The sequence below is a fragment of the Sciurus carolinensis genome, chromosome 3, assembly GCF_902686445.1.
Source record: "Sciurus carolinensis chromosome 3, mSciCar1.2, whole genome shotgun sequence".
NCBI lineage: Eukaryota > Metazoa > Chordata > Mammalia > Rodentia > Sciuridae > Sciurus > Sciurus carolinensis.
In genome coordinates this window covers 115,513,763-115,541,372 of record NC_062215.1, presented here as the reverse complement: position 1 = coordinate 115,541,372, position 27,610 = coordinate 115,513,763, and the positions used below count along the sequence as shown (strand labels likewise).

Genomic DNA, 27,610 nt, shown 5'->3' with positions numbered 1-27,610 from the left:
CCCCAATAAACTTAATCTCCAGTGGTCAAGTACTCCCCATCTGCCCTCCTCCATACTCTCCCCATCCTCTGATAAATACCATTCAAATCTCAACTTCTACAAGATCAACGTTTTTATGTTCCTCAGCTTTTAATGACTATATTATTATCTCATACCATTATTATGAGGATATCATTGAATTGCACATTGTAATAATGTTCTATCCTATTAGAGAAAGTAATGTACATAGAATACATACATACTTTGGAGATATTGCAGTTTGGCTCCAGATAACCACAATAAAGCAAATACAGCAATCAAATGAGTCACATGAATTCTTTGATTTTCTGGTCCTATAAAAGTTTATGATTCTACTATCCTGTGGTGTATTAAGTATACAATAACACTGTGTCTAAAATATATTCATATGACTTTATTAAAATACTTTTTTCTAAATAATGCTAATGATCTTCTGAGCTATTAGAAAAATAGTGCCAATATGCTTGCTTGATGCATGGTTGCCACAAACCATGAATTTGTAAAAAACACATGAAAAGTGCAATAAAATGAGGTATGCCTGTATACTATTTTAAATTTTCATGTATGTGGTCCTTTTCTCAAATAGGCTGAGCCTGAGTCTTGTCTAAAATCTTTTAAAATGACTTCTAGCACCTCATTGAATATTTTACACATAAGTGCTTAGTATATTTTGATGAGAATGAATCTGGAATTTTTTGAACATCATATCTACTTATGAAAAAGACTGTTAAAAACCATAGAAAAGTATCTGAACTCAAAGATAACATGATGTTTACATGTGTGATCATGTATATAAATTTACATATACACTATTCCAATTACTAATGACATCGTATTTATGAACTCTTAGACCACTTCTAATGATTTATGTGTAAATGTGTGTCTCAGTTTATTCAAGGCAAGACTTGTCTATACCACAGGAATATTTCTAGGTATAAGAGTATTATACCAAGTTTCAGTCTTCTGAAATGAGACAAAATGATACATGAAAGCCAAACATTTTTTTAAAAACGAATACATCACTTCATGCACAGACAAAATTAGAGAAATGACAAGCCAAAGAACAGACTATCAGATTTTAAATGAAAATTTGTTTGTTTGTTTGTTTTGGTGCTGGGAATTGAACCCAGGGCTTTGTGCATGCTAGGCAAGCACTCTACCAACTGAGCCATATCCCCAGCCCCTTAAATGAAAATTTGAAATGAGTGAAAAAATTAGTGAAAAACACCTCTAAAGTTTTGAAATGCAAATTTTCACTATTAAATTTCTTTAATTGAAGACAAGCACCTCTTCTTACCTACAATGGAGAGAATGACCACCACGAAATCAAAAATATTCCATCCGATGGTAAAATAGTAGTAACGCAGGGAGATTAATTTCAGCACACATTCTCCAGTGAAAAGAACGATGAACACCAGATTAATCCAGTATAGAATATTTGTCATTTCTTGACTCTGGTCATCAGTTTCTACCATCATGGTGACCATGTTGAGGCAGATGAGGATCATGATGCTGATGTCAAAGACTTGTTTGGTTACAAAATCAAACACCATTCCTTGGAATTTGTTCTGAAACAAATAATATAAATAATTCACTTAGAAACTTTAATAAAATCCAATTCAACTAATTTGACAGCAATATGAAAAGTAGCTTTTGTAAAACCATATCACATTTGCTTCATATGTAGTAGATAATTTTGTGTATTGAAATATTCAATTCTTTTCACATGAACTAGTTTTATGCATTCTAGTCATGATACAGATTTTATAAACTGGCAGTAGGTTAAGTACCAACTATTATGAATTTGTTGCATACATTATGTGTATGAAGGACAGTCACTAACTATGACAAATATTTTTATTACATGGGCTCGGGAGTGGGTACTAAAATTACCTTAAAGATCTAATAAATAAATACATCTCTAGAATTTTCTCTCATTTCTTTCTTATTTCTGTCTCTTTCCTCTCAACAAAGTTATAACTTAATATTATGGTTTTTTAAAATTTATTTGTATTGGTTCTTTTTCTTAATAATATAGTTTAAGAAAAAAATTAGTGGAAAACTGATGGAATTGGATCAGATTTTGTACTTTGCAGCATGGAATTGTACCAATGTTAATTCCTCTGTTTTGATAACCCATCTATGTAATATGATTCCCCTTCACATAAGAAAATCTTTGTGAAGATTGTATGGGGCAACTCTTCTATAAGAATAAAATTATCTTTAAAAAAAATGTCTAGTTCAGGACTGGGGATGTAACTCAGAGGCAGAGAACTTGCCTAACATGTGAGAGACCCTGGTTCAACACACAGCACTGCAAAAAACAAAAACAACAACAAAAAACCAAAACAAAAGGTATAATTGACAATTCACATATAGCCCTAGTCAATTTGGATCTTTTAAAGTTATGTGCTCAACTGTATGCCAGTTCTGATCACTGGATACTGTTTTATTCTATTTTGCCTGTATGTGCTTAATATTTTAGACACTGTAGGGGTGGATCTTGACAACTTTTGGGGACTGTCTTTCTCTACCTTCTCAACTGGAATGACTGCTACCAATACACCGATACATCAGCACATTGGTACATCTATAGTTTGCCCAGATCCTGAGACTTCATTGTTCTGAACTCTCCATACCAGTGCTCTGCCCTCTTCTGATGCAAGCCTTTCATTAACTCCAATAGAGATTTTGGGTATCAAGCAACACCTATTCTATTTTGTTTTCCTTTTTTCTTTGAATTTGTATTTGCTTTGCTGAATTGGACTTCTATTGTTTCAGCTGGGATGGTCCTCTCAGGGCCTCTTTCCACAATAAATTCTATTTCCAACAGTCCCTTCTTATTTTTTATTTATAATAGTTTACCTGTACAAGTATTTTATGTCCCCCCTTTTTATACTACTCCTATTAAAATATGCAGGTTCTGCTGTATCAGTTTATCTTGTTTACCTGTCTCCCATCTAAACAAATCACATCTCTGTCCAGGGATTTATAGTGAACTTTTAAATTTTAAGCACTTGATGGTCTCAGAAAACTTTGTTTTTGCATCTATCATAAAATTTATGATACAATATTTCAAATGGTTAGCCCTTATTTAATTTTAGTTTTTTCTGATCCACTTTTTTGGAGACTCTCAAAGGCCAAATTGTCATTTTTTTTCCCCAAAGACACAACATATAGGGTGTAATAATTTTAAACTACCTTAAAATCTGAAATTGGCCTTAATTTTCATATTATCAAGATCAATAAAGAGTTCCTTAGATTCCCTGCCCACATCGTTTTCAAATAGGACACTTTAATGCACAACTTCAATCATGAATTACTATGTGCTGAATATGCTGGAAGAAACTCTATAACCCTGAAGGTTTTTCCCAACAAAGAATATGTTCTCCAACTTCATCTTGGTCCAAAACAAAAATGAGCAATCGGTTAGCCCTCATTGTTCACAGGATCATTCTAAACTTCTCAAAAATTTTCCCATTTTTCCTCCTCCCTCTCCTTCTCATTCCTGGCAACATCAAAATTAATTAGTGTAAAGAAACTCCTCTACTTCCTTATTCATATCACATTATTTTGATTTTCATATTCTTTTCACAATACTCAAAATTCACTGGAGGACTCAGTCCCTTTTCTTCTCTTAATCTAACCTAGAATATTATGTTCTTAATTCACAGTCTTTATTCCATATTTGTTTATTCTTGTTTTGCAAAACTTTCTTCTCCAGATTCCTTTTACTGTGCTTCAAACCTAATCTCTTAATCTTAAGAAATCTTCATTTTACTACTTCTAATTATTCACATTTTCTCTCTTTCTCTCAATTTGGTTGCCAAATTATGCAAACTAACACCTTCAATCTCTCACCACTCTTGTTTCTTGCATAACACCACTGTTCAACCAGCGTGCAGGGCAAAAACTCAACATCTTTGTTTACCTGTTCCCATCCCATATTCAGTTAATAGACATGCCTTTTAATTCCACATTGGTGATAGCTCACAAATCGATCTACTTTCATTCATCTCCATTTGTCATTCTTTTACATTCTTTTACTCTGGCTCAGGCTTCCTACCATCTTGGAAATAGCTCCAAAACAGGTCCACAGCATGCACCTATCTGTCTCTGTAGAACAGCTTGAGTCATCATTGCAAAAACCAAACTGAATGGGTCTGTGCTGATGTATTACCACTGCTCTTAGGATAAAGAGACTTCCTATAAAGCCTGACCCATCCTAACCTCTTGGTTCTCAAAATGTCCTAAATGAATCCCTTCTCCAGGGTTTTTCACATCCCACTTTGCCTATTCATACTTTCTCATTGTCTCTCAGCTAATGCACAACTTTGCTAAAACCTCCCTTAACTTCCCTAATTAATCAACCCCTTCCTCTTATCAACATTCACAGCTGAATGTATCTGCTCCTTCTTGGATATTTCCATTTGTTGATGTCACTATATGATTACTATCCTTTGCATTAGCTAGACTGTACACTGTCCAATATTTTAATCAAAATGCTTAGCATAGTACATGATTAGTTAATGAATGAATGAACAGATGAATTTTATCAGATTATTTCCTAATTTGCCAAATTGTCACTGATAATATTATATCAAAATGCATGGATATTTTCACAAGCATCCCTACCTAAATTTATGTGTTTTTTGATGGAAAATCTTTCTTTTTCACTTAAAAAAAAGATATGCCCTTTTTTATTAATCACTCTCATTCTCTCTTGATTTACCTCTCCCTATAAGTTGGTGAAGTGCCCAAGGCTTCTGTCTTTTCTGATTTTTTTTCAAAAATGGCTACAGTGACACAGTCACACACACACACACATACACACATATATATGTGTATATATATATCACATTTTATATATATATATCACATTATATATAAATAACATTATATATGTGTGTGTATATATACCAAGGAATATTGCTCAGCCTTGAAGAAGAATGAAATTATGGCTGGAGTTGGAGAATATTATGATAAGTGAAATAAGCCAATCCCAAAACAACCAAAGGCTGAATTTTTCTCTGGCATGCAGATTCTAATCTGCAATAAGGGGGGACTAGGAAAGAATAGAGGTACTTTGGATTAGCAGAGGAGAGTGAAAAGAGGGGAAAAGGTATGGAAGTAGGAATAATAGTAGATGAATTGGACATTATTACTCTATGTACATATATGATTACATGATCAGTGTGATTCTAAATCACATACAACCAGAAGAATGAGAAGTTATACTCCCTTTATGTATGATGTGTCAAAATGCATTCTACTGTCGTACATAACTAATTAGAACAAATAAATATGAATCTGTACTTCAAAACTTAACCAGATTCTGTTCTGACAACTTTAAAATTCTAATCTCAGTTTGGACATTTCATAACACCTAAATATGTACTTCCAAACACTTTTAAAGATTCTAATTTACATCAGCTGAACCAATAATTTTATCAAATGTCAACTACTTTAGATTCTCTTATCTATACATCATACTTCGCTTCCTACATTGCACAACTGTCTCATCCCATTGAGTCTTCTTCTTCTAATTTTTTTTTTTTTTTTTTTGCAGTACTGGGGATTGAACCCAGGGCCTTGTGCTTGTGAGGCAAACACTCTACCAACTGAGCTATATCCCCAGCCCGAGTCTTCTTCTTGACCCAGTTAGCTCTTGCGTTCCAATCCTATTGGTATGACCCCAGATTCAGATTGACGTTTATATAGATGCGTTTATTTTCTTATCTATGGTCCAGTATCATTCTAATATCAGTCTCTGTGTAAAGCTCTCTAAAAAATCTCTTTTTCTTCACATTACTTTGCTGATTGCTTAACTACATTGCACTTGCTCAATTAAAACCTATTTCTTTGGACACGTGGTCATCTTGACTCATCTAACCCAGAAAACTGTCAGCTATTCACTATTAAAATACATCTCTTTTTTCTCCATAAAGGACATAGACTTTTTTTAATTTGAAGGACCTTGGAGTATACATTTTCTCATTGGGGTTTTTCCTCTATTTTTTCTTTCCATTCATTCAAACAGTATTATTTCTCAAAGACTAGGCTCAAATTGTATATTCTTCATATTTTGTCCATTGTGACTATTCATTTTCTTTGAACTAATGGCAGATCCACAAACTGAACATTTGATTATGGCTAGGTTTATGTGGTCACCAATTGATTCATGAAGTCAGGATTCTTGGCTAGTGTTAGATTGGCCTACACTATGTGCACCTTGGGGGAGGAATCCTGAGATTTAAGATCTGAGCTATTCCTTCAGAGGTGATGGAAGAACTCAAGGACTCTCCTGACAGTAATTCCCTGAAGCAGCCAAACAGAAGCATCAACCTTTGGCAAATGACAATTGAAAGAGTCATAAAAAGTCATTAAAAACATGGTATCTTCCAATTTTGGGAAAGGGTAGTAGGGAAAATATGATATTTGGCTATTTATTGATTTGTTGATACTGGGAATTACAGTCAGGAGCACTTTATCATTGGGCTATATGCCCAGAACCCTGACCCTTTTTCATTTTGAGACAGCTAAATTGCTTAAGGCCTTGCTAAGTTGCTGAGACTGACCATAAACTTGCAATCCTCCTACCTCGGCCTCCCAAGTTGCTAAGATTACAGACATGTCACACCATGCCCAGCCTGCCATTTTTTAAATAGAAAAAAAACTGTGAAACTATTTCACACTCTAATAGTCTGCAGAAAATAGGGCCTGAGATCTATCAAGCATACCAATCAGTTTTTACTGAAGTCAGAGACCATTCACATTATGAATGTGTGTGCATGTATCTTCTTTTCTACATTATAAAAATCTCCTCAATGATATCAGTTCTGTGTGAAACTACTAACATTTAAGACTAAAATATTTATTTACATATAAGATGCATATGTTTACATAAATATTATGAATATATAAAATATTTGGGCCATAAATACACAGATATTCAGGTTATTTAGGCTGCTTAGTAACATTATTAATTTCAGTTATTAAGGGAAAATTGCTGTGTTGCAAGTTCACAAAAATACTATTTTCTCTCAATTTTTGTTGTGAAAATGACATGCTTTAACTGACGATAAAAGTATACTGTTCTTACGGCAGGACGAGGTATGGGTTTTTGTGGTTTCTTTGAGCCCAGCTTTTTCATTGCATTGTAGTATTTCTTCTGTTCCTCTGTCATAAAAATGTCTTGACCTCCAAAGTAAAGAAATGAAAGCAAAACTCATTAAAACCATGTTCTTTGCCAGCTATCAAATGCACCTTGATAATCACATAAAATTGACTCACATGTTTTATTATAGTTAGTAATATCTGTATTAGGGGAGACACATATTTTGATATATAAATTATGCCATACTAGGTCATATTTACATCCTGGAAGCATTAAAAATTTATCCTAATTATCTGTTACTTAAAAAATTTGCAGCTTATTAATCTCAGAATAATTTCTGACTTATATTGTTTTCTTTTGGTAACCATATTTGGGAATCTAAAGGAAACAGTGCAACCCATTTGGCTCACATTTTAGAGCAAAGAGGAAGTTTTAGTATACTTATCTTCTTTTTCTGTTGGTTGAAGTTATCTATGATGACACCAATGAAAAGATTCAGAGTAAAGAATGAACCAAAAATGATAAAGATGACAAAATAAAGATACATGTACAGATTATCTTCATACTTGGGTTGCAATTCTACCTAAAAAATATGAAAAATGATATGCATTAGATTTAATACTTGTTTCATAAAAAGTACATCCATGAATTTTTCAATTTTCTAACCAGATTTAATGAAACTTTAAATGTAACATATGGGTTAAAAAATACTGTATGACTATTCACTGAGTGGAGAATAAAATAACTCATGGAAAAGTATGAATAATTATAAGCAATTTTACAAGATAAATTTCTAGATTATGAACACATTTTTCTTTAGTAAGCAAAGATCCCAACGCAGCATGCAGATTAAGGATTTTCTCTTTCTACAGAAGCAAGACCAGAGTGTGCACTATTCTATTTTAAAATCATTAGCATTTACTTTCTCTACCTAGTTTCCTCATCTGTGAAATGGAAATAATACAACCTAAACTTTACAGGACAGTTGTGAAAGTTAAATATGTTCATGTATGAAAAGTACATAGAGCAGAGCCTGGCAAGTAGTAATTGCTAAGTACAAGGATTTAGTATTTATTACACATTTTTAGGTAGGCTATATCATTATTATATAGTACATGTAGATATATTGCAGGATCATTCCTTCCTAAAAATGAGTCTGTTGATTCACTGTGTTCAGCAGGCACTGTTTCTGTAACAATGGTGCTCTCTCTTATACAGATGCTCTTCGTTAGGAAAACACGTAGTAGTTGGTTTAAGCTTTGGCTGTAATCTACGGTTCAGGTCTCACAGGACACCGTTGTAACAAACTGAGATAACCATTCATTGATGATAATGAACATAGATTATGACCTACTGCGTTAGGAAATCAATTTAGAGGGTCTAGATCAATCTAACTTTTTTAATGAAATAAAGTAAAATAAATAATAACAACAGTTTGATGAGATGTTGGTTTATGTGTATGTGTTGCATAGCAATGTAAAGTGATATTTTTGAGCATTTTAAAATTAATCCCAATACTCATATGGGAAATTGCATTACACAAATATAAAGTGTAATACATGTTTATGAAGTGAAATCCATAACCTAAGACATTGTCAGAATCTCAGAAACCCTGTGTATCCTTTTAAAACACAAACTCTACCATCCCTGACAAAGGTAATCATTATCTTGACTTTTATGGCATTATTTCCTTTCTTTTTCTTTCTTTCTTTTTTTAATTTTTTTTCTCTTTTGTGGTGCTGGGAATTGAACCCAGGGCCTTGTACATGTGAGGCAAGCATGCTACCAACTAAGCTATATCCCCAGCCCTTCCTTTCTTTTTCTTTAAAGTTAACACCTAAGTATGCATTCTTGAGCAGTAAGTTCAATTTCATCAATTTCTGAACTTTATATAAATGAAACCATACTAAGCGTTTAGTTTCTTTAGTTGAATGTTATATGTTATGATTCCTCTGTGTGGTTGAAGATGGCCGTATTCATTCATTTCCATCACCATACAATATTTGTCTATCTCTACTATTTTTGAGTGGTCTAGGTTTATTCTTATACATGGATTATCCTATACATGTGAGCAAGTTTCTGTAAGATATTTTTAAAAACAGAATCATAGGGTTAAAGAATTTCTTTGTACTCTATCAGATAATGTGATCATCTTTCCTGGTGTGTTTGAATGTTGGGTTTTATAGCATAAAATCTCTAAGTTACTAAGAAAGAAATTCAATGTAAGCTGTATGTTGCCTGCGCTATTGCTAAGGAAGATGGAGAGAACTTTGAATGAATTAATCAAAAAGGCAGTACACTACTGTACAAAATGGTTATGGACCATTGTTCATGGTCAGGTTCAGAAACTTTCTACCATTTAATGTTAAGTCTCTTTGTTTGATAGCAAATGGAGCTAATGACATATCTAAGTTTTTTGAGGATTGAGATAATGTATGAAAGTACAGTGAGCAGTAATAAATACAATCACTATTATTATTCAGTAAAGGCCATAACAGGTTCATAACACAGTGCAGGATTTCAGTGTTCTCTGTCTCTGTTTTTATGAAGTTAAAAATAATCAGAAGTGGGCTGGGGATATAGCTCAGTTGGTAGAGTGCTTGCCTTGCACAAGGCCCTGGGTTTAATCCCCAGCACTGAAAAAAAAAAAAAAAAAAAAAAAAACAGGAATTTTTCATTCAGAAAGTCTGTTGTTGATACCTTAGAAATAGCATTTTGAGCTTAATTGACTTGTTCTACCAAGCCAGCAATCAATCTCTTTTTCTAAAATATAATTTCCTTTCTTGTTGAATAGTGAGACGTTAATAGAACTTGTATAAAAATTTTTAAATGTACTGATGTGTATAAAAGGTTGATTATGAAAGTTTCTCCCTTACATTATTTCATCTTTCAGAGGGAAATACTAGTATTTTTGTTTTGTTTTGTTTTTGGTGGTTTGTTGTGTTTCCTGTTTTCTTTTCCCCACTCTCAATCATATTCTTCCTATTACAAGGAAGATCAAAATCTGGAAGAAATCTATGGCAAATGAATAAAATTGCCTATGAAGGTTTCTAATGCACCATCAGAGCCAAAAATAAAATGCTTTATGGTATACAGTCAACACATTGTTAAGTGTCAATTGCCATGTTAAATACTAGAAAAGATAAGTTAAAAAATTCACAGTGAGGGCTGGTGATATAGCTCAGAGGTAGAGTGTTTGTCTAACATATGAGAGGTCCCCAGGTTCAATACCCAGCTCCACAAAAAGAAAAGAAAAATCACACTAGGTAGAGAAAAAATTCAAATCAAGGAAGAAATAATGTAAGACTAAATATTTCATTTTTATAATGTGTATGTGCTCTATAAATTGATTTATAACTTTATACATAGTTTTATTTTATTGACAACACCTGTAAATTACAACACTGGAAATAATGGTTTGATCAGACTAAACAATTTTCCTTCTAAATAGACTTACATTTCGTGAATCAACAGCTGCATACATGATATCCATCCATCCTTTAAATGTGGCCTGTAAAAAAGTCATATTATTTAATTTTCTCCATATTATGTTTTTATAAAATAAATTCTAAAAACCTAGATGGAAGGACTCTGAATGTTTTTACCACAAAGAAATAACCAATATTTCAGGTGATACATATGTGTACTTTGAATGTATTACAATATCACATGGTACACTGCAAATATGTACAATATTTTACATGCCATTTTAAAACAGAAAAGAGTAGCAAAGTAAGATTTACTCTAATGTAGATATATAAAACAGTTCGAGGTTAATATTTAAACTCTTTGGGCAATGTTTTATAACATACATATTGAAAATATTTCAATTATGTTTTTCTATAACACCTATCATAAAAATAATATCGAAAAATTTTACTTGATGTGATTATCATAAAAGCATAACATAAAGTTGGAAGAATCTCATGTACATAGCACTAGCATGAAACAAATTCAGAAAGCACACTACCTTATTTTGATCATATGCTTTATTTTCCACTTATTCTTTCCTAAAGAGTATTATCACCAATCACAATAATAGTGATTTATTCTTGAAATCCTCCTTAATGTTGTTGGACATACTATTTTGAGATAATTATTATATGAGAAGAACTTTCCTAATCAAAAAGCTCACATATTTAACTACAATTTCCTGCTTTCAATATTTTTATTCTATTGTGTGGACATAGTAATCCTAAAAACAAAAATATTGGATATTTTTTTCAGTTCCTTAGTGCCACATGCTCTAGCTCTCCCCTGATTATTCCTTTAATATCGGAGATTATTTAGGTGGATTGCTTCTGGGAGCATGTGGATACAACATACTGTGCATATTTGAGGGGCTCAATGAATTCCTATGAATTTTTTGGCAGAATTCATAGAAAGGAATGTTGTCATTTGTAAGAGGGCAATCTTCCCATCTGAAAGTATTCAATCCAAGGAAAAGAAGATGAGCAGATAAGAAGAGTTGGAACAAGGGTGTGAAGGTAGAGAATTTGGTTATGGTATTGGTGAAGTTTGGTTAGGTGGAGAGAAGGGTCTAGTTACTTACTGTCTGGTACCTGAGAAGAAATACAGAAATCTACCATTCTCCCCCTTAGCTCACACATACACCTTTCCAACCCCTGCCCCAGGACAAGTACCTCTACTATGCTTAGAGTAAGGGTGGTGGAAAATAGTGGGAACAGATAGAAACCCCAATAACACAGGACTAGTGCTGGTCTACTGAATGCATGTCTGAGAGACTATAAACTTTGTAGAGCTATCTTGTTTCCAGTGTGTTGCAGATAAGTTAGTGTAGCAATCATGGAGGAAGAATCCAGGTTGGTGGTAATATATGGAAATACTTTATATATTAAGAAGTATTTTCTTTCCTTTTTCTCTTTTTTTATATTGTTAATTGCACCTATATAACATACTTAAAGTTAGATGCATTTTTGTTGTAGTAGCTTTTAAATTTTTATTTATTTTTAAACTGGCATAAAATTATTTTTATTTATATGGTACAATGTGATGTTTAGAAATATGTATACATTGTGTAATTGGTAACTCTTGATATACATTACCTCACATATCAATATTGTGTTAAGAACTTAAAATCTGTTCTCTTGGTGAGATTCAAGTATACCACACATTGCTATTACTTATAGAGATTAGACTATACAATAGATCTCCAGAACTTATTCCTCCTGTTGAAGTGAAATTTGTCTTTTGATCAACATTTTTCCTCCCAACACTCAGCCCCTGTTAACCACCATCCTATTCTCTGTTGTTCAGATTACACAAAAAAGTGAGATCATGTGGTATTTCTCTCTCTGTAACTGGCTTATTTTTGTTAATAGGTTCATCCATGCTGTTGCAAATGATAGAATTTTGTTCTTTTATAAGGCAGAAGAGTATTCCATTGTGTGTGTGTGTGTGTGTGTGTGTGTGTGTTTATGTCACATTTTCTTTATATTTCCATCCACTGATGAACACTTAGGTTGATTCCGAGTTACCTACTGTGATAATGTTGCAATATAAAAAATTATATTTCTATTTGCAATGTGAAATGTGTATGTGAAAAAGATAGGAGTGTGTCTTTTTTCACATTCTGATTTGACATTTGTTTTGGACATATAACCAGTAATGTGATTTATGGATCGTATGGTAGTTCTTTTATAATTTTTGAGGGATTGCATACTGTTTTCCATAATGGCTACACTAATTTTCATTCCCACTAACTGTGTGGAAGGGTTCTTTTTCCACATACTCGCCAACGTTCGTTATCTTTCTTCTTTTTGATAGTCATTCTAATAGCAGTGAGGTAATATTTCATGGTGGGGAAGAAGAATTTTACAGTCATTTTCATTTTACGACACCAGGACTAATAAAATGGTGACTTACTACTTGAAGTAGAGAAAGATATCCAAGTCCCACATTATCAAAATTCACTTTCACATTTTTCCATCTGGCAGTTTGATTGCTTTCTATGAGGGCTTTACATTCACTGAAGTTGTTGACCACGCTTACATCAAACATCTCTCCAGTGGTGTAGTTAATACAGTGGTAAAACTTGCCAGCAAAGAGATTCACTCCCATGATACTGAATATTAGCCAAAAGATCAGACAGACCAGAAGTACATTCATTATAGATGGAATGGCTCCTAAAAGAGCATTTACAACAACCTGGCACAGGATGAGAAGGAAAAAAAAAGTGAATACCCAACAATTAGTACTTATTTTTACTTACTTTAAAACATGACAAAAAGTATAACAGTCAAATTACAGAAAATATATCTGTTCTCAATGTTGAATGTTGGGTAGAAATACCTGGTAGCTCCACCTAAGAATTTTGAAATTATAATTCAGAAGGGTAAAAGTGAATTTTACATTGTAGAATGTTTTTTTTTTTTTCGAGAGGCTCAAATATATGTGTAGCAGATTTTCTTTAAGAAATGGAACTAATTAAAAATGTAAAGAACAATTAAGACTACTTGAATATATAAGATCATCATGTGAACACAAAAATTTTTAAAATGTAAACTACACAATTTACTATCAAAATCTGAGAGTAAAACAAAAAAACCTGGGGACCAATTATACAAAGAAAATTTGAATTTTTTCCATTACTTAAAGAATTAAACCTATTATGGAAAAAATGGTGATTTCAAATTGAAAAGAATGTAACAGCTACCAATTACTTTCTATATAACTATTCATACACATATACATCCCTACATACAACATTCATCTCTGATTGTGTTTGTAATATTGGGATGAAATCTAAGCACTACATTCAAATATCACAAAAAGCATCATTTTCTGCAGCTTTCTTCTGAGTGACTAAACTGTGGAGATAGGGCAGCATAATTTTCTAGATATTAGGGCTGTGGTCTCAGTTTTTGTCATGGGGATGCCAAACATCTGCACAAATTCCTCACTGTTCCTTTGTACCACCTTTTTAAGTGAGTTTCAGATTTCCATAGTTGACCTACTTTTTAGACGTCATTTAGCCTGTGTTTGAAGACCAGATTCAGGCTTCAAAAGGCTCAAAATACATCATATGGAACAGTGAAGAAATGGTAAGTAATGGTATGGTAGTTTTAAATGATAGCAAATAGGTTTTTCTAAACATTTATAACTGGAATGAAAATAGCAAATCTTGATTTAGTACAGCAGCCTACACAAAATAAGAGATTTCCCACAGAGTGAAAAATCTAGATCTCTGGAAACATTCAGGCATTGTATTTTGTGTCTTTAATAATGCCATGTACTATGGACATCTGATAAACACTGACTGATTAATTATGTCAAGGTGAATGTAGAATTTAGAAATTATCCGTGGATTTGTCATTTCTAATGTAAAAAGAAGTTATGTTCAATTATAATTTTATCAGATTCTAAAGTATTCAGTCTTACCCTCATTCCTTCAAACCGGGATAAAGCTCTCAATGGCCTCAGAGCCCTGAGCGTTCTGAGGGATTTGATGGCACCAAGTTCAGAGTATCCCAAGGCATTTGCAGTTAGACTAACCAATGAGACCTACATAGAAAACAACACCAGGTTCTTATTACATGCAAAACATCTACGCATTTGGCTACACAGTTTAACCTTCCCCTGTGCAATAATCCAGTGGTTTTCAAACTTCAGTGAGTTTCAAAATCACCCAGGGGCCTTGTTAAAAATACTGACAGATGGCAGAGTCTGAGTAGGTTTGGAGTGGGGCCCGAGAATTTGCATTTCCTCAAGTTCCTGGGTAAGGTTCATAGTACTGATACATGAACCGCATTTTGAGAAGTGTGATTAAATAGGTCAGATAAAATCAGTGAATTAAAATAAAAACAAGTTGAGATTTTAGTATAATGAAAAGATTATAAGAACAATGTTTCCTTTAGTCATTTATACAGATGACTAATGAAGTTGATTAAAAATTCTAAAAACTGAGCTGAAAAAGGAAAAGAAAAACAGTCATAGGTGGCACAGAAATGTCTGATTTCCTTTGAAAATTAATACGATTACATGTCAAGAAAACATATTTCATCCTGAAATATACCAGCATTTCAAAAGAAGATAAACAGAAACAAATGTGCTATAGTTTTTAAAGTATATTAATAGATATTTGTAAAAAATATTTTTAATAATAATAAGTGAAGCACATAGGATATTGTTACAAACTCTTGATTTATTTAAGCTAATTTTGCAATGCTATATGAAAGTGAAATCTCTGAATTTAGAAAAAAAATCAGTTACAAAATTTTTTAGTTAATTTCCCTAAAATCAGAAGTTTTAGGATTTGTAATCTTCTTCATAGGTAACAGAAAAACAAAGTAACTGAACTATCATGAGTTGTGAAGATTATCTGTACATAGGAAATGAGGACCTATATTACTTTACCTTCTCTGAAGACAGAACCAAAAAGAGATAAGCATACATTAAAGGATGAAAGATAAAAGTTAGAAATGAAAAATATTGTGAACATGGGAAATATTTATCAGCTGACTCAAAAAGTTTGTAAAATATGCAATTTTATGTAATTTGTGTTGTTAGGCTTGAAAAGGAGACATTTAGGCACTATCACAATCTTCTAACTGGTTTTTTGATTTCTAAATAATTCTCTTTCTATTCCATTATTCACACTCCCACCAGTTTCTGTCCCTAAAAGAGCAAGCTGGTCTTGTAACTTCCCTATATGTCATTCTTCAATGATTTCCTCTTTACTAAAATCATGAGTCCACATTTCTTGGATAGCATCTTGGTCTCTTTATACTCTTCTCTAACTTTTGTTACCTTGTCATTCAAGGACAAAGCTTGTTCCCTCACTTCCTGGCAGTGAGGCCCACCCTCAAGGACTTGTTTCTTTTTTTTTCTTTGCGGTACTGGGAATCAAACCCAGGGCCTTGTGCTTGTGAGGCAAGCACTCTACCAGCTGAGCTATCTCCCCAGCCCAAGGACTTGTTTCTTGAACTGGCCCTACATGTCGGACATGTTTTAACACTCGGTGTCCCTCCCTCATCTGGATCTGCTGATGTTTTTGTCCCTCAAATTCCAACTCACACTCCAATTCTCTCACGATGCCTTTCCTCTTTTCTCAAGTGAAGCAAACTGCAATTCTAATACAGGTGCCAACATATCATTGAATACCTGCTTATCCTTACTATCAGACTGTTAGTCCTTCAGGATAAGAAAAATGACTTAGTCATATTAGTAGCCTCCATAGAATAATAGATGAGCAATATACCTATTTTATTTAAAGCAAAATATTGATCAGTTTAATATATACTCGTAATAATTTTCCTAAATCAAAAATAGTAGATATTGGCATCCATTAGGAGATATGAATATGAACTTCAGGAAACTTAAATTTCTCTTAAAAATATCTCTCTATTCAAGTTTTGTTGACTTTGTGACTTATCTTTACATAGATATTTTAAGTATTAGGAGTTTTTATTAATAATCTGCCAAACTACCACAACCACGAGCTATGGAGCAAAAAGACATAATATATATGTATTATATAAAATATATGTATTAGATATAATATATATATGTATAATCCTATTATACAAATAAATAAATGGCTATAGTATATTTTTTCATTGTTTGCAGTGTTCAAACATATATACTTCTAAATTTTACTTATAGTCTTATTTTATTTCCAGATGACTTTAATGTAATTCTGCATGTACCTTTACATGTTACATTGAGTATAATTTGTCTCATATTCAATTATTTTAAAACTTTTCTGTATTTTGGTGCTCCACCTTATGTTATTTCAACACCAATGTAGTTTAATAAACCTTTAAATAACGGATTGATACTGAATCTGTTTCTACCATCACACAAATCAAGTGGTGTCTCTTGCTTTTTGGACTTTTAAATTTCCTTGGAGTTAATACTCCTTTTGTGTGACAAACACTTCCCAACAGGCTCTTTTAATGATAAAGATACTAATGACAAAGATGTGGGTGAGAATTTAAATATTGCTATTTTGTGAAATGTGAGAGTCAAAAAGAAAAAAATTCATAATTAATATATTATTTTGCATAACTTGGAATTTCAAATATTAATTTGAAACTAAACCAATAAGGTGGCTTTTGATTGTTTCATCCAGGAAGCATATGTATTTAAGTTTGCAATAAATGTTTTGGGCATCCTTTCACTGTGAAAGTAGACTATTTATGTTTGAGCCGACACAGGACTTACTGAGTGCCCACCACGTGCCAGCCACCATTGCCAGGACTAGTACCTACTATCACCCATCATGGAAAGAAACAAGAGACTGCAGAATACTCACATCAACAATCAGGAAGTCTAGCCAGCACCAGGCATTGGTAAAATACATTTGAAATCCATATGCAACCCACTTTAGAAGCATTTCCAGGATGAATATATAAGTGAAAACCTTGTCAGCGTATTCTAACATGGTCTTAATGGTTTTTCGTTGCTCAATATATATATCCTCAAAGGCCTGTAAGTGAAAAAAAGTTTCATTGCATAAACAGTCTCCAATTTATGTTTAAGGGAAAGACAAATATGCAAACCTCTCATGGGGTGCCCAAGGCAGGATGGGTTAGTGCTTCTCATGACTGCATTTACTTTATAGCTATCTGGACACAGAGACTATTGAGTGGGCATGTCAGTCCACTGAGGAATTCAGATAACTAAGTTTTGGTATTAGAGTATCCCAAAAGAGCTTAAAATCTTAAGAGACTACTAGATGCTTCTCTCTAAAGCAGAAGTACAAAGTGTTTGGGTGTGGCTCTGCTTGTTCAGTGCAGCCACTGGAATGTGCCATCACAGTGACACAAATAATGGACAAGAAGGTCCCTTGACCTCTGCAAAAGAAAAGGGATTATCATCTTTCACTGCTCTCTCTCTCTCTCTCTCTCTCTCTCTCTGCATGGGCCCTGTCCTCATTTTGCAGAGTTCTTGGGAAAGGGTAGAGAACTCATCTGCGGGAGCCCCTCCCCCTCCACCTTCTAGAATGGAAAGACAATTTATCTAGCTCAATCCTCATATAGGGAAAACTACCAGGGTGAACTGGTGGCCTGGATCAAGGACAAAAGAGGCTTGTGAACTGGGCTCAATACAAGGGCCTAAGGGCTCTGGACCTCAGTTTGTGACTAAAGTTGGAAGCCCCAGGAGTAAGTCATGGTGCCAGCATGTTTGTACACCAAACATGAGCTTGAACTGACTGAATCATTTTAGTCACTGATAAGACTTAATGGGTTCCTCTCTCCTTGGCATTAATATACAAGGCTGATCTTCTGGACAGAGTACATGGCAGGATGCAGGATATTTAGTTAAATCAGAAGTGAGTTTAGAGGCCTCCGGATACAATGCAGTTATCTTCCTAATGAAATCAACTCATTGAATATTCTAGTAAGTAACTGAAAAAACAAACAAACAAAAAAATGCAATGGTATTTATATCATCAAATGGGAAAATGGGTCACGCCATTTTCAATATATCAGCAAGCATTTTGAGCAGATTGGCCATTCCAGGAAGTGCATTCAATTTGCAGCGCTCTCAGGTCACTGCTCCTCAGTGATTGAGTTAGTCACTTTTTGCTTTTCACCATGGTTGGCAGTAGTGAATTAGTGCGAGCAAGACAGGAGAGCTCCATGCAGCTTGGAGCTTATGTTAAAGAGTTTGGTATTTAACTGATAATTCTCCATCATGTTTACACAGTCATTCTTTTCTTTTTTTTGCAGTAGGTACCAGGGATTGAACTCTTGGGCACTCAACCACTGAGCCACATCCCTAATCCTATTTTGTATTTAGAGACAGGGTCTCACTGAATTGCTTAGTGCCTCGCCATTGCTGAAGCTGGCTTTGAACCCACTATCCTCCTGCCCGGGCCTCCTCAGCCCCTGGTATTACAGGCATCTGCTACAGCGCCTGTCTACAGTCATTCTTAATAGATGACCAATTACTAAAAATCAGAAAGATCCTTCTTTAATAATCACAAGACACCATACTAACATGGATTTAATTCCATCTGAGGACTACTCCAGACAGGGCAATGATAGTTGCTCTTTACTGGGCCTCTCATGATATGCTAAGCACATTACATGTATTGTCTTTCATTCTCACAAATACCTTATTCTAAAAAGTGCAACATGGTGTTTATTGGAGGGAATGGGAAAGCACTTCAGGGAAAAGGTGAAGGAGAAGATGATGTATCACCTACCAGAGCCCCACTGCTGAGTAGAATCATGAAGACAATGAACGTTTCAAACCAGTTGTGCTCCACGATCTTATAGCATGTTTTCCTCAGGTTCCACCAGAGTTTCCCTTTGCCTTCCTCTATGCTTATCTGACAGCACTTGAACTTCCGTACACAATCTAAAATATGTGAGAGTAAATAAAGAAAGATTTGCTCTTTGACTATGTATATTAGTGTTGGTGGAACATTCATCTGCATTATCCCCATATACTATAAATAATTACTTTTTAAGATGACTTTTGTTTATAGGAATCACAACAATCTATATACTTTTTAACAATGCAATATTTATTTTTATGTTTCTAAGACTATTGTAATGAATTATATCACATTATGAAAACAAATAAAAATAGAAAGACAGGAAAAAAAGTAAAATTAATTAGAGTTGGTGTTTCCACCTACCCTTTTCCTGAGGTCAATTGCATTCTAAATGGAAATTATACATATTTGAATTTTAAAAATAGTTCATTTAATGGCATAATATAAATATTTCACATTTTATCATAAGTAAATAGACTTAAAATTTGCATAGTATTTCTCTAAATAGCATTACTAAAATTCATATAACTATTCCACTATTATTAAGTATTTAGGTTGCTTTAATTCTGACCATTATCAGTACCTATGTAATAAGCACCTTTGTATAATTTGTGAATTACTAGAGCAAAGGTTCCTAAATATTTACTGAATATCTGCTGTATTCAAAGAATCATACTGATGAAACTATACTACTATAATATATAAAACACCCTTGCTGTGAAAGAATGCATTTTAACTAGGAGTAATATTTCTACAGTTATGGAGAGCAACAACTATTACAAGACAAAACTTTATAAATAAAGTTCATCTGTGAAGTTTAATTTCTGAACCTTATGAAAGATGTGTGGAGTTGGGGCTAGATCTTGAAAGATGTATGAGAATCATGTCTACAACAGGAAACTGTAAAAATGAGGAAGTGATATAAGCAGAACTTAGAAACAGGATATTCTGAGAATTGCACAAAAGGAATTAGAAGTTAAGACTACAAAAGTATCTCAGAGCCAAACGGTTTGCTACACAGCATTATTACAACAGTAGATAACTGATCCATACCTTAAATAGCATAATTTTAACTTTCTTTAGAAAATACTTTTGAGATTACTCCAATGACATGTTGCCCTATATCATATAACTTGAAGCATATTTCAGTATTTTTATGTTCCATTGTTTTGTTAACAAATAATAAAAACTTTTGGTCTTGACTGACACAGGGAACTATTACTTAAGAATAGATTGAAGCAGCTCACAGATCCTTCTCTAGTATAGACCATGTTATGTAAGCTATCACATATGTTGGCACACAATTGTAATATTACCTTAAAATATTTTTAGCATATCTAGGGTTATTTTGATAGCCCCCTTTCCACTGATTAATTTTCGCGTTCTTGCTTTTTTCTTGATTAGACTTCTTTGATTTTTATCAAATTTTAGCTGTACTATTTCTTCTCTATTTCATATACTTCTGCTTCTACTCTTATTTTTTCCTTCCTACTACGTAATTTGAAAATAATTTGATTGTTATTCTAACTTTAAGTTATAAATATTCATCTGAGTAGTTTCATACCAGAGATCCTGATATTTTAAGCTTTTATTATTACTTAATATAAAGCACTTTTTATTTACTTTTTTGTGCTTTCTTCCTTGACCTCTGAGATATTTATAAGTGTGCCATTTAATTTTGAAATAGTTGACATGTAGGGGTGGGGTTCTGTATATCCTAAGGTGATTAATTTCTAATGTGATAAATCATGTAGGAAACACAGTCTGCAAGATTTCAAATTTTAAAAAAAGTAATGGAAATGCTTGGTTACATACATGTCAAATCTGATCAAATTGCATACTTCAAATATGTGCACTTTATTGTACTTCAATTTTAACTCAATAAAACTATGGGGAAAAAAGATTATATTGAAATGTACATTTATCAATTAGTACTCATTATACTATCACAAAATAGTAAAGAACAAATTACCACTTTCACTTTCTTTTAAAAAAAAATCTCTAAACCTAAAGAAAGATATGTATGATTTGGTGTTACCTCCCATTAGATAATTTAGAAGACTACAGAGAAGCTGGTTATCAAGATTTCACCAAGGTGATCAAGATCCTCAGACATAAAAGCACCTTATCACATAAATTAAACCTTGTTTTTAAAAATTGCCATTATTTTGATATAGAAAAAACAAAAAATGAGCAAACAGAAGCAGCTGTTAGACAGGCTTAGACTATTAAAGGTAGATAGAGAGGTAAATGGGTAGGGAAAGATGGATGGAGAGAGCACAGCCAGACATGCATTGTCTTACTGACCTTCGGTGAAGCAGGCTTCTGGTTCCAGGGACTCTTCAGGCTCTGCCTCAGGTTGCTCTCCCTCAGCGGGGGCTCCTATATCAACTGTGCTACCTTCAGATGAACTGGTTGCATTGAGCTTCTGAAAATCAATCCCACAGAAAAAAGCTTTTAAATATTTTCTGCAATCTAAACATAAAAATTCATAAGGGGTGCCGCACCCCCCAGTCTTCCATATGCATTTTCTTGATCTGTAATTTAAAAATAACTTAAATATACTGCCAATCTGCTTTGATAAAGGTGGGGGATCACAAGATTAGATACAGCACTGCAGTATAAAAATATTTTTTTTAAAAATATGATGCTAACTATTGAAATAACTTTTAAGTTCATGTAAAGAAATTCTCAAATATTAATCCGTAAATTAGTTTGTAAATGATATAGTTGCTTTATTCTAAAATTGTGACCCAATCCACAAAAGCTGCACGAGTGTATTTTCATGTCAAATACAGAAAAGATTTGATTAAATGCACATAAACAGCAACAATCTAAATTTGTCCACTTTTCATTGACATGAAAACTTTTACTACTGGTTGTTATTAAATATATTCTATAATTTTCTAATTCCGAAAAGAGCAGCACATTGTTAGCTAGATAGCAAGAGCTGATATTTTGCATTCTCTTTGGCCAATGCACTCCTGTGATTCATTGTGCATTTGGAAACTACTTGTTACTCTGGCACTCTTACCTGTCCTGTTAGTACAGGCAGAAAAGAATCTTTGGCAGGTTTTTTCCCCACTTTGGGTTAAATAAAATATCACCAAAAGAACAAGATAGCAGACAGACGTTGACTTAAATCTTGAAATGCAATAAATTTTAGCCAGATCAGGCCACTCTTGGGATCAGTATAATAAATAAAGGGATCCCAGTCTTGAACCTGGTCTTAGAATGCTATAAGATGCAGAGCCAGGTGTGAGTGCCACATGGAATCAAAGTAGTTTGGGCCACAGCATTCTTGAACCTGTTACAATGTTATTACCATTAGTGCATAACATTAGAAATGGTTGAGCTTAAAGAGCTACTTTATACAGAGGATGAAATAAGCATATGATAAAATGCACACTGAAGTATGTTAAACTAGAATAAAATGGATGCTGTAGTCAGTACTGAAAAGATTCAACCTACATTTGAACTAAAGATTGTATGGATTTGCCTCTAGGAAAATGGTTCCTTTATTTTATGAAAATAACTTTATATAAAATATTTACGTAACATATTGGTTTTGACCGAGTAAAAGTATTTATGTCTAATATATATGAGATTAATAATGTTTTTGTCTCAGGTAGTTTAATGATACTAATGACAGATACATAAATATCAGAAACTCCTGCCATCTTAGAATTAGTTTTGTGGTTATTTTTATATATTTTCAAAATAGGTAAATCAAAGATTATATATTACAAGTTGCTAGAAAATTGATTTTCTATTTGATAGGTATAGTACAATACTAGACAAGTGATCATAATCTCTTTGTCATTAAAATTTGAATCTATTTTCTTCTAAGATGAAACATCAAAGATTCTTTATTATGAATATTCTACTATTTTAGACTTTTTCTGATTTATATTCTTCTCTTTCAATTAAACTCTCTTCAATAAGTATAGTTGAATTTATATACATGTAATTGAGCAAAAAGTTACTAAGATATTCTTTTGTTTTAACATGTCTAATTCATTCTTTTCTTTTAACACATCTAATTCAGGGATTGACAATTCAGATCTCATCTTTTGCAGGGTGTTGAAATATATATAACACTGGTAAACAAATTGAAGCTTAGTCACATCTGATCTAACTACAGACAGCACACAGTGGGAATGGGAAAATACTTCTTTTAAGAATTAAGATCACATTAAAATAGAATAGGGACAGCTTGAGGTGGGTCCAAGGGAAACAAGGATTCATATCCAGGACTGTCCACATGCCCTGCTGGTATTGGCCAATGACCATCAGAGCTTACCTCAGTGCTGAGTAGGTTATAAGTGCTCAGACGATATTGTTAAAATGAAAGGATGACTGAATACATGAATGAAAGACTTCGTAACAGAAGGTAGGTTAGCCCTCAACAGCGATAGGGGGCAGTTATCAAAGTATTACAGGAAATCTTGGTTCAAAATGTTGAAAGGTTTCCACGGGATCCCTGTAACATCCACAGTCACTCCTACTGCCACAGAGCTGGGTCGTTATTGTGTTAAATGATTTCAGGAAGGCCTGAGTCATCACAGCTATTCCCTCCTTCACTAGTTTGCGACAATCATACTTCTTTCCTTTCATAAAGTCTCCCAAATGAATCTGGATTCCTAATTTCTTTCACCCATTTTCACCCTGAAACATGCATCCTAGATCCTTCATGATACATTTGTGGTTTGTGGTGCATTTTGTCCTTTGATAAAGGGTCCAATTGTTTCAAATAGATAGCCTCTGGTCTCCCTAACAGATGTTTGTGGGCAGGAAACATGTACTTGAGGTCCTGTGGATATACAATGAATATAGTTCAATACTAGGAGCAGACTCTTAATTGCCAATATGCTTTTTATTGATTAGTGAATGAATGAACAAATCACTAGGTCAATCATCTGTTTTCAATAGCTTGTGCAAATTAATGATTTATTCAATAGTTTGATCCAAGGTTAAAATTAAAGAATATTAAAGTTTTTATACTGAACTGAAAATGAGACTCCCCAAGAAGTTATTTAAACAGTTTCCTTCTATGTCTCATTTCTGGAAAGTCTAAAGATAAAGGGAACTTCTGTGCTTCTTCTCATTTAGATCATATTAAAAACTGGAGAAAAAACATTGTTCCCTTCCATTTTAGTGCACTGATTTAATACTGATAATAAGTAATAGACACATTTTTTTTTCCTGAAGCCAAAAATTGATATCTATTTAATAGTCAGGTTATTACTTTTAAGAAAGTGCAACTTAAATGCATTTTGTGCTTCTGGAAGGTGTGTCTGTTTAAACTTAATTTTCTGAAGCAAAGATTATGCTTTTGTCATCGTTGTATCCCTGGCCCCTAGCACCAATGTCTGTGTTTAATACATGCTTGTCATGTAAATCAAGGAACAACCAGGGCAGAGACTCTTATTTAACCATCAACTACTTTTACCCCTTCCTGACATTTTCACCTTCAAGGGAGTACAAATAATATTCTCCCTTAATTGCAGAGTAAACAATGATTAACTTCTCTTAGAATGTTGTCACAAAACCAGGTTGCCTGTAATTGAGCAGGAGCTAAGTTTGTGACGGTGAACTTCAATTTAACTCTGGAGTCAGGAATCATTGTAACATCGTTTTCTCTCTGTTCTATGCACATGGTCTGCAGGGGTGAATGGGACCTCTTTAAGCACAGGTAATCTCATCCTTTCTCATCTTTTCCAGAAGTAGAGCAGCATAGGACCCATTATATATAGTATTTCTATACTTTCCTGGTACTTAGTTTAATTTACAAAGACAGAAAATCTAAGCTGCATGTTAATGCCTAACTTTAGTGCCTAACTTTAGTCAGTCCAATGTCTATTTAGCTAAGAAAATGTGGGTTTAATCATCTTGTTAAAGTCCTGGTGAATTAGTGGTTTGACTATGTTATCTGTGCCCTAAGAGAATTTCCTCAATGCTTGAGAAGGAAACCCAAACTTTATCAACTTAAAACATTTAGTAGATTGGATATGTAATTAAACATTGTGGGTTCAAGGTAGTGCTTGTGATATTGTTGATTTTCATGTTTCATATAAATCTTAGTATTAATTCTAGTTAACTTTGTAACTCTCATATATATTCAAATAGAGTAGCAGTAAATACACATGGAAATATTTCATAAACAAAAGTTTACTCTATGATCCTGAAATATAGGGCAGAAAATTCTGATTTATAAAACCTTTTTTTGATATCAGTTCAATGACTTTTGTTCAATCACATAATCATACTAAAAATGTATTGATTAAAAGAGTTAAAATGTTTAAGTAGTGCATAAATAACCAAGTGAATCAAATTAAGGATATAAACATCTTCAGCTTCAGAAAAGGTCATAATCATGATCAACCTAACTGCAGTGCAAATTCATCCATTAGAACTGTCAAATGTGTCACTATATGGAACTGTTGCAACTTGTGCACTTAAAGAAAAGAATTTTCAAATACAGGTTGTCCATAAGAGTTCCAATCTGGGCATTTCTTTGTAAAACGTTATATGATTAACAAGCCAGTATCTGAATTGGTCACAAGGAGACCCAGTTTGACAAGTTTTATGTTTCCCTTTGGTAAAAGTTGACTGTTTAGTTTCTTTGTTCAATTACCTGTATTTATTTATCAGGTAATGAGTGGACTGAATGGTACTGTGAGAGTAGTCCTTTCTTATGTAAGCTTTAATAAAACATGGGGCTACTCCAATGTCAGAATAGTAGACAGGTCTTATGGGAATAGTCAATTTTACTTGTTATGAACAGCATTGACAATCTTTCACTTTCAGGTAGAAATATTAGTCAATTTTTTTTAAGTGGAAGTCTTATAGGATTCTTTGTAGAGAAACTTCTGCTTTGACTCTTCTAAGTGCTGAGTAATGACATTCATACAAATTAAGTAGGTAAGATCATATATTGCTTAATAATCCAATATATAAACATCAAGATACAATATTTCATTTTATATTTTTAAATACTACACTTAAACTTTTACTGTCCACATCAATGATAAATTAGTATTTTAAACATCAATGTGCCAAACTAATAGTCCTTCTTTCAGAAATTAAATGTGAGCAAATTTTTCAAAAAATAATTAATCACAACAGGAAAAGGGGAAAAAACATCACTTTCTACTAAGTTTTTCACAAGGACACTTACTTGTCATTATTGTTAGATACATTTCTAATAAAATGTAATTAGTAAGTATTGTACAAAATTTGGAGGAAAGGCATGTTCTAATTTAATTTAATAAGAACATAAAGTTTTGTTTTTTTTTTTTTTTGCAGTACTGAGCTATATCCCCAGCCCACAACATAGAGTTTTAAAAGAGATAACTTCAAATACAGATTAAATCAAGTACAGCATTTTGACCTTTAAGGTCAATCTTTTGTTACTAAATGCTAAACTGTATTTAAGAGTTCTATGTTAGGGGCTGTAGTTGCCTAGCACGCACAGGCACTGGTGTTTGATTCTCAGCACCAAGTAAAAATAAATAATTAAAGTAAAGGTATAAAAATTTAAACAAAAAAGAGTTCTGTTATTTTACATGAAAAATCTTAGCATTGGAAGAATGCGTGTGATGGACTTGCTTCACCAAAGCAAATCATTAACATTAGAAAGGAACTGTTGGTGCCGTTTTTTTTAACAAGGAAGATGGCAAAATCAAAAGTATTATTCTCATTATATAGTATTATCCAGAAAAATCATTTAGTGTTTATGAAGAATATGTTAGTTATAAAACATTTTAAATCACAAATAACAGGACTTTAAATTATCTAAATTATTAAATGGCAAACAAAAAAACCCAAAATTGTTTATGTCATGATAGCCTATTTATCCCTCAGTAGATTACCAGTACCCCAAAGATTTTGTGTTTAGACTACTTTGTTCTAACATTAAAGATATTTGGAGTCTTTTCTTCCATTTAATCACTATCCCACTGAAAATATTCCCATGAGGACTGTTTATCTCCTGGATAAAATCATAGTTGAGTTCCCATTGAAATCATCCTACCAGTGCTTACTCAGATGGTCCCTACACATTTTTGACCCCTTCCAATTTAGTATATCACTTCAAGGCATGAACAATGTTTCCTAAGGGACATTTGGAGACTTTTTAAAGGAAATTGAAAATTATAATAATGTGAGGAATGGGAATAAATGAACCAGTTCCCGCTTAGCTCGTGTACTACTGTACTTATTCA

At 33.1% G+C, this 27,610-nt stretch overlaps 1 protein-coding gene and 1 non-coding gene across 4 annotated transcripts in view; both read right to left on the bottom strand.

The window, feature by feature from the left end:
- LOC124979573 (sodium channel protein type 2 subunit alpha) overlaps positions 1–27,610 on the bottom strand; it is a 139,348-nt gene that overhangs the window by 4,559 nt on the left and 107,179 nt on the right. For all 3 annotated transcript variants that reach the window (XM_047543928.1, XM_047543927.1, XM_047543929.1), the window contains 9 exons: positions 21,693–21,813; positions 19,311–19,465; positions 17,412–17,585; positions 14,537–14,659; positions 13,022–13,303; positions 10,593–10,646; positions 7,581–7,718; positions 7,121–7,225; positions 1,316–1,586 (listed from right to left, as the gene is read on the bottom strand). In XM_047543928.1, coding sequence (XP_047399884.1) covers positions 1,316–1,586; positions 7,121–7,225; positions 7,581–7,718; positions 10,593–10,646; positions 13,022–13,303; positions 14,537–14,659; positions 17,412–17,585; positions 19,311–19,465; positions 21,693–21,813 — 1,423 coding nt within the window. The remainder of the gene's footprint in view (positions 1–1,315; positions 1,587–7,120; positions 7,226–7,580; positions 7,719–10,592; positions 10,647–13,021; positions 13,304–14,536; positions 14,660–17,411; positions 17,586–19,310; positions 19,466–21,692; positions 21,814–27,610) is intronic.
- On the bottom strand, positions 5,582–5,655 carry Trnav-cac (transfer RNA valine (anticodon CAC)). The gene has a single exon. It is a non-coding gene; the product is annotated as a tRNA-Val (tRNA).